The 12,257-nt window shown below is 39.8% G+C and overlaps 1 protein-coding gene across 2 annotated transcripts in view; it reads right to left on the bottom strand.

Moving 5' to 3' along the window:
- The window catches only part of col22a1 (collagen, type XXII, alpha 1), an 80,125-nt gene that overhangs the window by 53,561 nt on the left and 14,307 nt on the right, over positions 1 to 12,257 (bottom strand). For both annotated transcript variants that reach the window (XM_087834959.1, XM_087834960.1), the window contains 11 exons: positions 10,597 to 10,708; positions 9,139 to 9,262; positions 8,656 to 8,931; positions 8,481 to 8,561; positions 6,848 to 6,964; positions 6,691 to 6,735; positions 6,519 to 6,581; positions 5,247 to 5,285; positions 3,656 to 3,709; positions 3,510 to 3,563; positions 2,768 to 2,821 (listed from right to left, as the gene is read on the bottom strand). In XM_087834959.1, coding sequence (XP_087691085.1) covers positions 2,768 to 2,821; positions 3,510 to 3,563; positions 3,656 to 3,709; positions 5,247 to 5,285; positions 6,519 to 6,581; positions 6,691 to 6,735; positions 6,848 to 6,964; positions 8,481 to 8,561; positions 8,656 to 8,931; positions 9,139 to 9,262; positions 10,597 to 10,708 — 1,019 coding nt within the window. The remainder of the gene's footprint in view (positions 1 to 2,767; positions 2,822 to 3,509; positions 3,564 to 3,655; positions 3,710 to 5,246; positions 5,286 to 6,518; positions 6,582 to 6,690; positions 6,736 to 6,847; positions 6,965 to 8,480; positions 8,562 to 8,655; positions 8,932 to 9,138; positions 9,263 to 10,596; positions 10,709 to 12,257) is intronic.

Below are 12,257 nucleotides of genomic sequence, written 5' to 3'. Positions count from 1 at the left end.
CTCATGATGCTTAATCGATGTAATCAAATTTAATTTGATGCAGGGGAAAAATGCACAGAAATAAATTATTTTTCAAGAATAATTAAATAGATTCAACATTTTTCTTCAACAGAATTGCAGAATTCACAGATGGTACTTTCCCAAAGGAAAAAGTAGTATAGCTTACTAGTGTATATTAGACTTAACAGTAACTATATACAGTAATGGACTTCTATATATTTTACATCAGATTAAAACTTTGGGTGTAAGAGTCAGATAATTATTTATTGAAAACTCGACATTTTAAATGAGAATAAGAAAGAAAAGTATGTCTTTGTGCCCCCTTTTTCCTGTTAATGCCCTATCGGCCCCCCTGGCTAAACTTTGCTAGATCCGCCCCTGCACAGTTACAGCCGTCAGCTGCGTAGAAAAAGATCCTGGTGTAGAAAGTAATAATAAATACATTCTAACAACAGCTTATCAAGCTTAATAGTGCTGCTGTTGTTCAGCCGCTGGTTTCCTCTTTCTGGTGAGAAGTGGGCCAAAAACAAACAAGAGAGACGGACTCGCGACAGAAAAGCCGATCAGCTGATCATTGATCAGTTTCAGATTGAAGTAGCAGCAAGAAGAGGGAGGGAGAGAGAGAGAGAGGCAGTTGCTCCATATATCGGTTGTTAAGCTTAACGTGGGAATGCTTTACAAACATTCAGAGATGAACTTACACACTTGCTTTACTTCTCTCTGGGAAAACTTCCTCTGAGATGAAATGCTGGTTTGGTAGCGATGCTACAAATACACACAGCCGCTCTATCACGTGATGCACACTGCTGCGACTGCTACGGTTATGAGCCGGGTTACGCCGTGTAGCAAGTTTTGTGAGGTGCTTTTTTGATATTTAATGGATCGGATTACATTTTTTATTTCTCGCCGATATCCGATCCAGTAATTTGGGTCAGTATCGGACTGATACCAATACGCAATATTGGATCGGTCCATCTCTACTGGAGTCCCCAGGCAAACTGAGCCTATATTACCATAACGAACAGATGGTTCAGGGTCAAACCTTCTTCCTTCATTTTTGATAAAGCTCTAATGATAAGCTTTATCAGAAAGGAAGGTTTGAAGCCAAATCTTAATAGAAGACAGAGCGTCTGTCTCCTGAACTGAGAGCTGGTTCCACAGAGGAGCCTGATAGCTCTGCTTACTTTTGAGATCTCTGGGAACTGCACGTAAGCCCACAGACGAAGTGCTCTGTTGGGATAATATGATACTATGAGGTCCTTGAGGTCCATGGGACCCTCATTCAGAACTTTGTATGTAAGTAAAGACCTTTAAATCTAATACTGGACTTAACAGGAAGTCAATGAACAGAAACTAGTATGATTTCTCTCACTGTGACATCTTGGATAAACTGGATGTTGCGCCCTGAACTTTTAGAGCAGCAGTGTTGGGGAGTAACAGAATACATGTAGTGTAAAATACAAAATATGAGTAACTGTATTCTGTTACAATTACTGTTTAAAAAGGTGGTATTCAGAATGCAGTTACTTTCTTGAAATAAATGGATTACGTGCTCTATTTTTGGTAATTCGACAGCGGTGGAAACCCAAACAAAACACACATTAAGAGGCTCTAATGCCCGTGTCTCAATTTCGCAGCCCATGTCACCCCTACTTGCAGCCCGCATAATGACGTGAAGAAATATTTTTTAAAATTATCATTCAAAAGATAATTTAATATGAAAGCAATAGGCAGAGTGTTACAGGCATAGCCCTAAGACTGTAGCCTCATGGAGGCAGCTGTTGTAAGTTATTAAGACTCGACTGTACACCGTGTTCGTGTTTTCCTCCGACACAATAAGTTCCGCCTCACTCCGTCTTTCCCTAGCAAAGTTGACACAGATAACAAAGTAAAGCTAGTTTTCAGCTACGAGCCCGACATGGAACCGACGTATTAGCCAGAGGTCCCTTTACTACGGTTCAGAGTAAAGGGACCTGTTTTATATACGCGCTGAATAGTTTTCTATACGAGATCGCTGCAAAAAGTGCAGCCTTACCTAATGTCCACCCTACTGTTACTCACTTGATATTAAGATTTAAAAATCTAGTTGCTATTGGTATGGTGAGTAACCTTCAGTAATAGTAATAAATCACACAGCAACAGTACATTCATGTAGTTGTAAAAAAGCATGATAATATATTAAGTAATACAAAGTATTCACAATACTTTACTCTCATTGAGTAACGTATTCCCAACACTGTAGAGCAGCCTGATAATAACAAAATATATAGTCCAGCCTCAAAGTTAGTAAAGCTTTGAAGTAGCAGTAAAAATGTTTATTTATGAATTGAGCCAGTCCCAGGAGGTGTTCACTGTTTTTTTAATAATCTCGTATATCCTGTGCTGTGTGGTGATGCTCGTTCGCTTCAGTCTTGGGCAGTGTGTCACAGGCCAGTGGCCCAGCTTGAGCCCGCACCCATACTCCCATCTGCCTGACTCCCTCACCAGATGCTGCAGCTTCATCCAAGAGAAAGTCACCCAAACTGACTACCCCCTTTTTCACAAAAAATCAATACCAGCTTGAGAGGAAATTGTTCAAAAAAAACTTATGTACACTCACTTAACAGAACAAGTGCCTCTCTGAGTTTGATGCCAAAACCAGAATAGCTTAAGTTTTTTTTTCCGTTTTTTATATGGCCTGAAATTTCTTTAAGACCTTTTCAAAACTGCACGTGCTCGTGCAGTCGCTCGTGAATGGATTAAAAGCTGGTAAACCACATTCACTCACCCTCAGTCCAGCTGGACCTGGTAGCCCTGGATCACCAGCCAGTCCTGCTTCACCCTGATTATGAAAAAAAAAAACATTTGCACAGTCACAACGTCTGCGTTTTGAAAAGAAATAGAAAACAAAGGTCAGAAAGTTAGACGAGTTCTTTGAAAAATTTATAATTGTTACAGTTTTACCAAATAGTGTTATAAATACATGCCAATAAGACATTATTTCAAAATAAAACAGAAAACTGTCACATAGAATCCTCATCTACTTTTGAAATATAATGGAAAGAAATAGTGAAACGTTTATCTATCAGCTTTTATGAAGATAAAATAAAAAAACAACTGCTTTTGTTTTTATATTTTATCCTCATAAAATCTGATAAATAAAATACAATAAAGTTAAAACAGGAAGAAGAGTTGGAAAATATGTTTTATGAAACTACCAGTTCCTTATCCTGGTAGGAATTGCTTGGCAAAATAAACAAGGGATGATATAATGAGTATTGAGAAAAAATACTGTGAAAAAAATCATTTCCAAGAGTCCAAACAAAAACTGTTTTGTTTGGACACTTGGAAATGATGAATAAAATATAAATACACCATTAAGAACACCTGTTATTTCATGGAAAAAAATCAGTAAATGCCTTTTTCTAAACATCTTTTTATTTTTTTTAAATATGCATATATATTTAATACTTTAAATTTTGATATACGGTATAAAAATAACACCATAGCTGTATAAGTTTGCTTCTTACTGTGTCGCCTTTGTCTCCACTTAAACCATCAATGCCTGGGATTCCACCAACTCCCTGTGAGATGGTTGAAAACACACAATCAGTACCAGTTTGGAGCCGTTTAAAACTCTAAAAGTCAAAAGTTCTCCAGGTCTCCAGCTTCACACCTTCTCTCCTTTTTGTCCAGGAGGACCTGTCAACCCTATGCTGCCTCTATCACCCTGTGAATACAAAACAACCATTAACGTCTATAGTTCAGTCACAGTAAGGCATGCAGGGGGGCCGGGACAGGCGGCGGTGACGTGCTGTCAAAAAAATCAACCCAGCAGTATCACAGAACATGGTTTAGTACCCGATGGATGGACAGTCAATTAAACACAAAGAACAGGAGATGTATTATCACTGCACACACAGTAAAGTTAAAGTTATACACAGAACACAAAGACTCACATAAACCGAGACAAACAAAACACTTTTGAGTAAAGGTTCGGGAGCCAGAATATCCTTACAGCTTCACCAAGACCCGTTATGGTTTGGTCGCACATTCGACCAAAGACTCAAGGAACAATGGCTTCCCATTGTCCTCAGAGCATCACACTTTTGGTTTGTACACTGATGTCATCTTCTGTGCCAAGGAATCCCTCGTCTGAGCAAAAAGTAATGGCTGTTAAATTACACGGTACCATGAGGTCTCACCCACCGCAAGACTTCCCTCTGCTTCATAAACCACTTTACAAGTCACAGGAGGTTGCCCTTTAATTATTTCAATCATATTAGCACACGTTGTTTAGATCAGCAAAAGGGACTCCTGTTCTGCTGCACCCCATGGCAAAAAGACATTATCCATAAGAAGAGTGCTGCACATGGAGCTCTCTGTTCTAAAGATGCGATTTGAAGCAATTAAACCAGTTTTGATTTTGCTCCCCCGCCACGTGCTCAGGGAGACTCGATGACCAGCTCAGCCACTTTGAACCGCAGCTTAAAGTCAGTTTACGTCACGTGTTTGCATCAGGTTTCGAAAAGCAGCAAATTGCAGCCTTCACATGGAGAAAGTGAAGACAGATGCTTGTGCAGTAAGAAACAGAAAAAGCAGCAAGGCGCATTAAAGTTCGATTTAATGCGCGTTTTATCAAACCTGCAAGTTTTTCTTTTTTCAGCTATAACAAGTAGAAAAGTCAAATAAATGTATCATGAAATGACTTTTGCTGTCCCTCTGACTGCACTGCCCCCCTGTAGCGCACCTGTATTATCCAGAAGAATTTACAGGTGTGTTCTCAAAACTATCAGGATAACACTTCTCGTCTTTTAGATCTCTTGGGCATTTTTAAGTGTCCCTTTCAGTGCAGTGTGAGTGGTGAATACCGAGAAGTTTGTTTCAGGAAATAAATTACACCGTGGGACTCCCAGCTGGCACTGGAAGGCAGCACAGAGGCTGTGATTTGTGCAGACTGGGTGGGCGTCTGCACTGGCTCCCTGCTACATATCCTCTGTGGTAACCTGTCCTATAATTCATACATCTGTTACTCTGACAATAAGAGATGTATGAGCACGTTCCTAGACACTCCCAGGAAAAAACATATAGAAAAAAAGGCAAAGCCAAAAAGCGAGATAGCAAGAAAGACTTGAATAAAATAGATCTGAAGGAGCAGATTAGAACATTTTGTCTACATGCATATAAAATATGCACAATACACAGACAAACATGTATCTGGGTTAAGATGATGCTCATGCAGAGTTGTGAAGGACAGGTTTACTTACCTTCTCACCTCTGCCACCTTTGACAGAGTTTATACTGCCCTGCAAATAATTAACCAATAAGGATTAATTATTATCGAGGCTGAAAGAAAAGCAGGAAAGCTTGAAAGCGTAGCATGTGATGTGACCAAGACTAGTTTATTTACAGTGGGGGAAATAATTATTGGATTTGTAAATTTGCTCCGATCACAGAAATGAAGGATTTTTGTGCTGAAATAAGTATTTGATCCTCTAAAGTTTGTCTGTGTGCCACACAATCAGTGACAATTACAGATACTCCTGATCTCAACTTATTATATGTATAAAGCACACCTATCCACAGAATCAGTTTTTTCCAATCCAACCTCTTCACCAACACAGGCAAGACCACAGAGCTGTCCGTCACGCTCTATGTAAGATCTTACCTGATGGGGTAAGGATGATCATGAGAAAGGTGGTGGATCAGCCTAAAACTACACATGAGGAGCTTGTTATTGATCAGACGGTGGCTGGGACAACAGTCACTGGTAACATTTAAAAGATTCAAAAGGAGGTTCTGGAGAAAACGCTGTGGTCAGACCAAACTAAACTCAAACTCTTTGGCAACAACTCGACCCAACTGAAGAAATAGAAATGCTGAGTATGTCAAACACTCAAGTGGCAACATAATGCTTTTGCACTGCACTGTACAGGAAGACTTCACAGCACAATGTAAAATCTTGAACGAGAACCTCCTTCCATCAGCCAGAATACAGAAGATGGGTCATAGATAGTCTTCCAGCATGACAATGACCCAAAACATACAGCCAAGGCAACAAAAAGGATAAAAACAAAGAAGCACATTAAGGTCACGGAGTGGCTTAGACCTTCTCCGGACCTCAATTTTATAAATTTGTGGAGGGACATTTGAGTTGCAAAGTGGTATCCAAGAAACCTAAATGATTTTGAGAGTTTCTGTAAAGAGAAATGGGTTCAAATCCCTCCTGAGATGTGTGCAAACCTGGAGACCAACTACAAGAAACATCTTAATGCTTGGTTGCCAACAACACTTCTCCGCCAAATACTAAATTATGTTTTGGTTAGAGATCAAATGCTTATTTTTACTCAGTGACATACAAATCATTTTATAACATTTATGTAATGTGTTTACATAAAAATCATGACTCTTTCCTTCTTTGAAAGTGAGCAATCTTACAAATTCAGCATAGTTATTATCAAGTAATCATTTCCCTCACTGCTTTGAAGCTATCTTAAAAGTAAAAAGATGTGACTGTGGACATTTTTAAGTTTTCATACACTTTGTCCTTTTTCTCCTTTGAGTCCAGGTGGTCCGATAGCACCCTTAGGGCCAGTGTCACCCTGAAAAAGGTAGGCAGGTTCACACAATAAAAATAAAGCCGAACAACTATAATGAAAGTGTAATCCTTTATCACAAACACTATAGAACTGAAAGGCAGTGGTAGATGACCTTTTCACCCATAGGACCTGCAACACCGGGTGCACCCATGCGACCCTGTGAGAAATGAAAACACAGCCGTCTTTTGAAAGCCATTGAAGAAAGGATTCCCACTCATCCGTGGAAATAATAGAGAGGGATTAGGCGTGGTAATTCAGCGGGGCTTTACCTTTTCTCCAGCAGGGCAGGAGCAGTTCACGTGAGGGCCTCGTTGTTGCTCAGCACTGGTAGGTGTTGGTGTGGGGATCTTGTAAGGGGGAGCCTCTGTCACAACCGTCTTAGGGCACTGAAATGAAGCAATTTATTTTGATAAAAATGCTGTGATAGAAGAGACAGGCATCTCTGATTAAGGCTAAAATTATTCAGACCCACACTACTTTTAAAGTAGCTCCTGCTTTAGAAGAAATGATACCTATATGGTCTATACCTTTATGATGAGCTGATGATGATCAGTGTCTCTCCTGGGTGTATATTAGTGCTATTTTAAGGTTTGCAGGCATCCCTGTGATCTAAAAACTGACGCTTCAGGATGCTCAACTCTGAAACATTTCATTTCAAAAGTGGCTCTGTATGATGATAGAGAGTCACAAGCACACACTGTTTAAATCTTGTGTTTCTGAAGGTTAACCAATGAGAAGGAAGTGGGGGAAAATGAATGAGAAAAAGCTTCAGACAGTGGATGAATTGAGGGGCTGCATCAGCAACCAACATAAATAAGAACTATTTTGAGCTATTGTGATTCATGCAAAGCTAATCTAGTGGAGCCCAAGAATTAAACATTAGCATGACAGCTCATGACAGCTAGATCCTATAGGCTGTTTAGTTGTGTCTTAATTACCTAGTTAGCAAAATTAACTAGTTGTAAGCTGGTGAGATTGCAAAGACAATCATTTTTTTAATCTGTGGTAGATATGCCTGGGTCAGTTCATTAGCATTATAGCGTATATCTGTGTTAGGCAAAGAACCACTGTACTTCTGTTTATTCTGAAGATTGTGGCACTAATGTGTATTATTACAAAATCAATTTTAAGTAATGTGTCAACTCCATTAATCAGCTAATAAATACCACCGTGTGGAGGTCTGATTAGTCACATTGGCAAGTAACTGCTTGTTTCTGTTTCCATCATATTTCAAAGGAGCAAGTGGAAAATATCTGGATTTTTTTTCACCTCATCTTAACCTCCTAAGACCCGAACTCTTCCACGGCATGCATTTTTAATTTCTCTTTGATATTTGGGCATATTGGGGCCCAATGAATGTAAAAACAAAGAATTACCAGATTTTTTTTTTACCTTATTTTTGTTTTTATGAAAAATAAGAGCCACATATGAGGATATTTGTTTAAAATTTTGATAAAACAGTGGCAGTATAATGTCCTCGTAAGTGGATATCAGGCCCTTGTAGAGCAAAATTTAGTATTTTGGTCTAAATAACACAAAATGTGATGTCCACATATGTGGACGCCAGGTCCTAGGAGGTTAAATGTGTATGAGTGTCAAACTGCTCCTCTAAAGCTGTTTGAAAAAGCTGTATTGTACAGAGTTACAAAGTAACAAAGCTAAACTGATTATTCAAAGTAGCTTAGCTGTTCAAGCTACAACTGAGCTGGGGGGGCACACACTCATGCAAACTTAATTATTTGGATGTAACCTTTCCTTTAAACACAAAGCATCCCATCTTGTGGTAGATGTATATTTCTATGCAACCAGGAACCTCCACGGCTTAGCAGCAGCATCTGAAAGACGCGTTTCGCTTTCACTGCAAAGACGCAGACTCTGGGCCTGTTGGCCTGTAATACTTACAGGCCCATTAGGTAGATCACAGCAGGTTTCCAGCTCGGCATGCTTGGAATCGCAGTAAATCATCATTCTCTGGAGGTCAAACTGTATGTACACAGATTAACAACAGGTCAACTGCAGAAAAATAACCTTGACTGACATGAATCACACTGTTGCCAAAACGGAGGTAAAGACTCACATCAATTGGCACACTGTCATACAGCCTTTTCCCAATCACTGTCTTCCCCTGGATATCAATGTCCTCTCTGTCTTCTATCGGCAGCGTCTCAATGTGCTTGCAATCCAAGTACAGAGACACAGACTTGGACTCCACACTGAGGGCAATCTTGTGCCAGTTGCGGTCAAACAGGTTGTCGACTTCAGGGTTTTTGAACACAGCCCTCACAGCATCTTTTGTAAGGCCCACAGCGTTGTACTCCACTGCCTTGTTCTCACCGTCCAGACGGATGGACACCTGACAGGTCAGAAGCACAGGGATGTGAACTGAAACATAAAGGAGCTTGTTTTCCATAGGGGGAAGTAATGAATGTACAAAAATGAATAAAATATTGAATGAAAAAGAGAAGTCAGCGAGGTGAGCCCATTCGATGATGTAATTCTCCAAGTTGGGCCACATGCAGAGACATGTACATTTGTCACTATTTACATTTGGCTCACTCACCTGTGGAATTCCATATTTGTCAAAAATCTGCCAGAGGTACCAGTCTTCACGCCTCGAGGTTTTCCTGAATTTAAATGTGGTCACAAAGGCATATTCGTCTGGCAGCCCTTGTCGAAACACATCTCTGTGGAATAAAAGTTCATTATTATTACTGCTTTATTTTCCCTTTTTAGTGGATGTGGTAAACCAACAGTTGCATTGGCTGTACAGCAGTTGAAATATTAATGTATAAGGTTAAACACAGTCCCAGTGTTTTACCTAGCAACCAGTGTGTTTGTAGCTACTCTTCCTGCTCTTCTTAGCAGTTTTACACTGACTTCTTATATTCAAACTGTTGCCTGTGTATTTATAGAAACAGCAAAATAAAATAAACTGTTCACATCTGAATTAATATTTATAAAGGAAAAGCTCAGAATTCTGTAAAATTTGAAAACTGGAAAAACCTTTCAAAGAATAGGATTAGCCAGGATGCTCACTGGCTAACAATTTGGGATTGACACCTTGTTAGCCAAAAGCATTGTTTCACAAATCCAGCGCTTGTTCTTCTGTTTCAAAACACCACGGTGGTAAAAATGCGCACCATGACACTTCAAAAGGAACTTCAAAAATCAATGGGGGATGTTACTACAGTCAAATCTATTTTTTAGGCTCTCTATGGCTACAAGTAGCAGACAGTTAGCTTAGCATAAATACTGAAAATTGACAAGGCTAGCTTAGTCACCAAGTAACAAGTAACAAAAAAAGGTTTAAACTTGGTGCTTTAGTTTAGACATTTGCGCCATCAAAGCAGAATACTAGTTAAGGTGTCTTTATTTTTAGCTTTAAGAGTTAGCTAATTTTATTTTTAGCTAACTCTGCTAAAAATATATAAAAAAACAGTGCAGACAGAAAACACACTTAATGAGACAAAAACATTTGACAAATGGGGAGAAGACATCCACGTTCTCCTGGTTGGCCAGTTCTGAGCCTTCAAAATGACTTCCCTTTATCCCTTTATGGATCTCAGGATGTCAGGAATAAGTCTAAAAAAGACTAAAGACTAAGTCTTTAGTACTTAAGTAGATGGCTAGTGGTTGTTTCAAAGCTGCCAAAGAAAGTATTTCTTTTTAATACCACATTTACTGACATTTCATCTGGCTGTGTTCAGATAGCGACATATCAACTCTAACTCCATAAGGTTAATATACAGAAGATGTCATTAATATAGCTACATCGTAATGATGTTTCACATGGGATTGTGTCATAATGTATTGCAAGTCGGTCTTAGTTGTGTTTGGCTTTGAATCTCCTCATTGTTGGAGTTGTTGTGCAGGAAACATTTCCTTTTCAGCCAGAACTGAGATGTAAAAGGATGAATTTTTGGAGACTTCAGAGACTTCCTTTTTGCCACTTTCACGTGCATTGACAGGGCTCAAAAACAAGCTGAGCTGTTTAAAGCATAATGGGCAGGTCACTTACTCTGTGTTTTGTACTATAGGCATGGTGCCAAGGCGAACATATGAACTTTGTCCATCTTCAGCTCTGGTTCCCAGAATATCTCTCACGTTGAAATACTCCATCAGGTCAAATCCTGCAGCAACACAGTAAAAAAGCCTAGTTGGACTCCTCACACACATAAAAAAATCATGCCAGGCTCTCCGGTCATGAAGTTGAGTTATGGCTTTGTCAGATTTCTAGGGGGTTCACTGAAGTTTAACTGGGTCAGTCCCACCACACCCTGCATCGACTGTGTTTTTGACTTTTTGAAGAATTGCTGAATTAATGGACAACTGGAAAATACAGATGTTTTCTGGACCATTTAAATATTTGTTAGATTTGTTGCCAGAATGGGGGAAAAAAACTAGTTTCCACTGCTGGTAAGGTCCTCGTGTGAGTCTGAGAGAGCGCATCTGTGTGTACATTGTTCTGCAGCGTGTGATTTGAAGTGGTGTGACCACAGACCATAGTTAGGTGGTTTAGAGAGGACACTCCCTTGTACAACAAACAAGTAGCTGTAGCTATGGCGATGCCAGTAAGACGAGCGCTTGTGCAGCACTAATGCTGCCAGTGTGTCCAGCAGCTCTCACTGAAAGCTGGTGGTTAGCCTATGTTGTGTAGTCTGAGCTCTTCGGAAAGCAGACTGCGGCATGAGTGAGTCAACAGAATGAGAACAGCCTCAACATTTTCCTGCACAGCCCTAGTTATGCAGCAAAATCTGTGTGAGACTTCTAGTGGGAATAATAACAGCAGCGCACTAATCTTTCAAAGAGGAAACCGCAGCATTAAGGTGGTAATGCGAGAGTCTGGCAGAAAAGCTCAGTGGATGTCATAGGAAATAGCTTGGAAGCAGGTGGTTAAGCGCACACGTAGCCTGCCCCTGTGTCATTAGCAACAGAGCAAAAAATAACGTTAGAATCAAGAGTCTTCATGACAGATGTAACTGATCTGCCATCAGCCGCACACAACAGCTGCTTTCTCTGTCAGTAACGTGCCTCAAATGCACCGTAAACAATTATTTTATTCACTCAGCAGTGGGTGGAGACTTTCTCTTTGCTCAAACGCACACACAAGGAAACATTTGTCATTGTCTTTCATTCATTTGATTATGAAACAGCTTTATTAGTTAGGTTACCTTTACTGGCCACCAGATGGTGCTGTTTCTTTGCTCACTTAAAACACAAGAGTCATCAATTTTGCCTTAGCTTTTTTGTTGTTTGTTATTGTACGATCTACTGTGCAATATAAAGCGCCTTGAGGCGACTGTTGTTGTGATTTGGCGCTGTATATTAGGTAAATGGAAAACACAGCTTCAAACACACACACATTCTTAAGCCTGACATCTAATGTGAGTCATCTTTAATTTTCTCACCATGTTCATGCAGAAAAATCCAAAAAGGATTTTTTGCTGTGTTCTGATACCTGAGACTTTTGCCTTATTTAAACCATGGGATGGGATACTTGCAAAATCCCCCCCAGTCTCAGTTGAGTTATTTTTAAAAAGTCTGCTGATATACGTGTGATCCTTTGCTATCTGAAAGAAAACACTTTGAGTAGTTGACAACTTAACAAGTAAAAAAGTAAATCTTTGCAGTACAAGAGCGATGTTTGCTGGTTATCAGTTGCTCGAGGAAGCCACGCAG

The sequence above is a fragment of the Neolamprologus brichardi genome, chromosome 22 (genome assembly GCF_056152115.1).
Source record: "Neolamprologus brichardi isolate AB-2024 chromosome 22, ASM5615211v1, whole genome shotgun sequence".
Classification (NCBI taxonomy): Eukaryota; Metazoa; Chordata; class Actinopteri; order Cichliformes; family Cichlidae; genus Neolamprologus; species Neolamprologus brichardi.
Note: the sequence above shows the minus strand (reverse complement) of the source record. Positions and strands in the feature narration are given on the sequence as shown.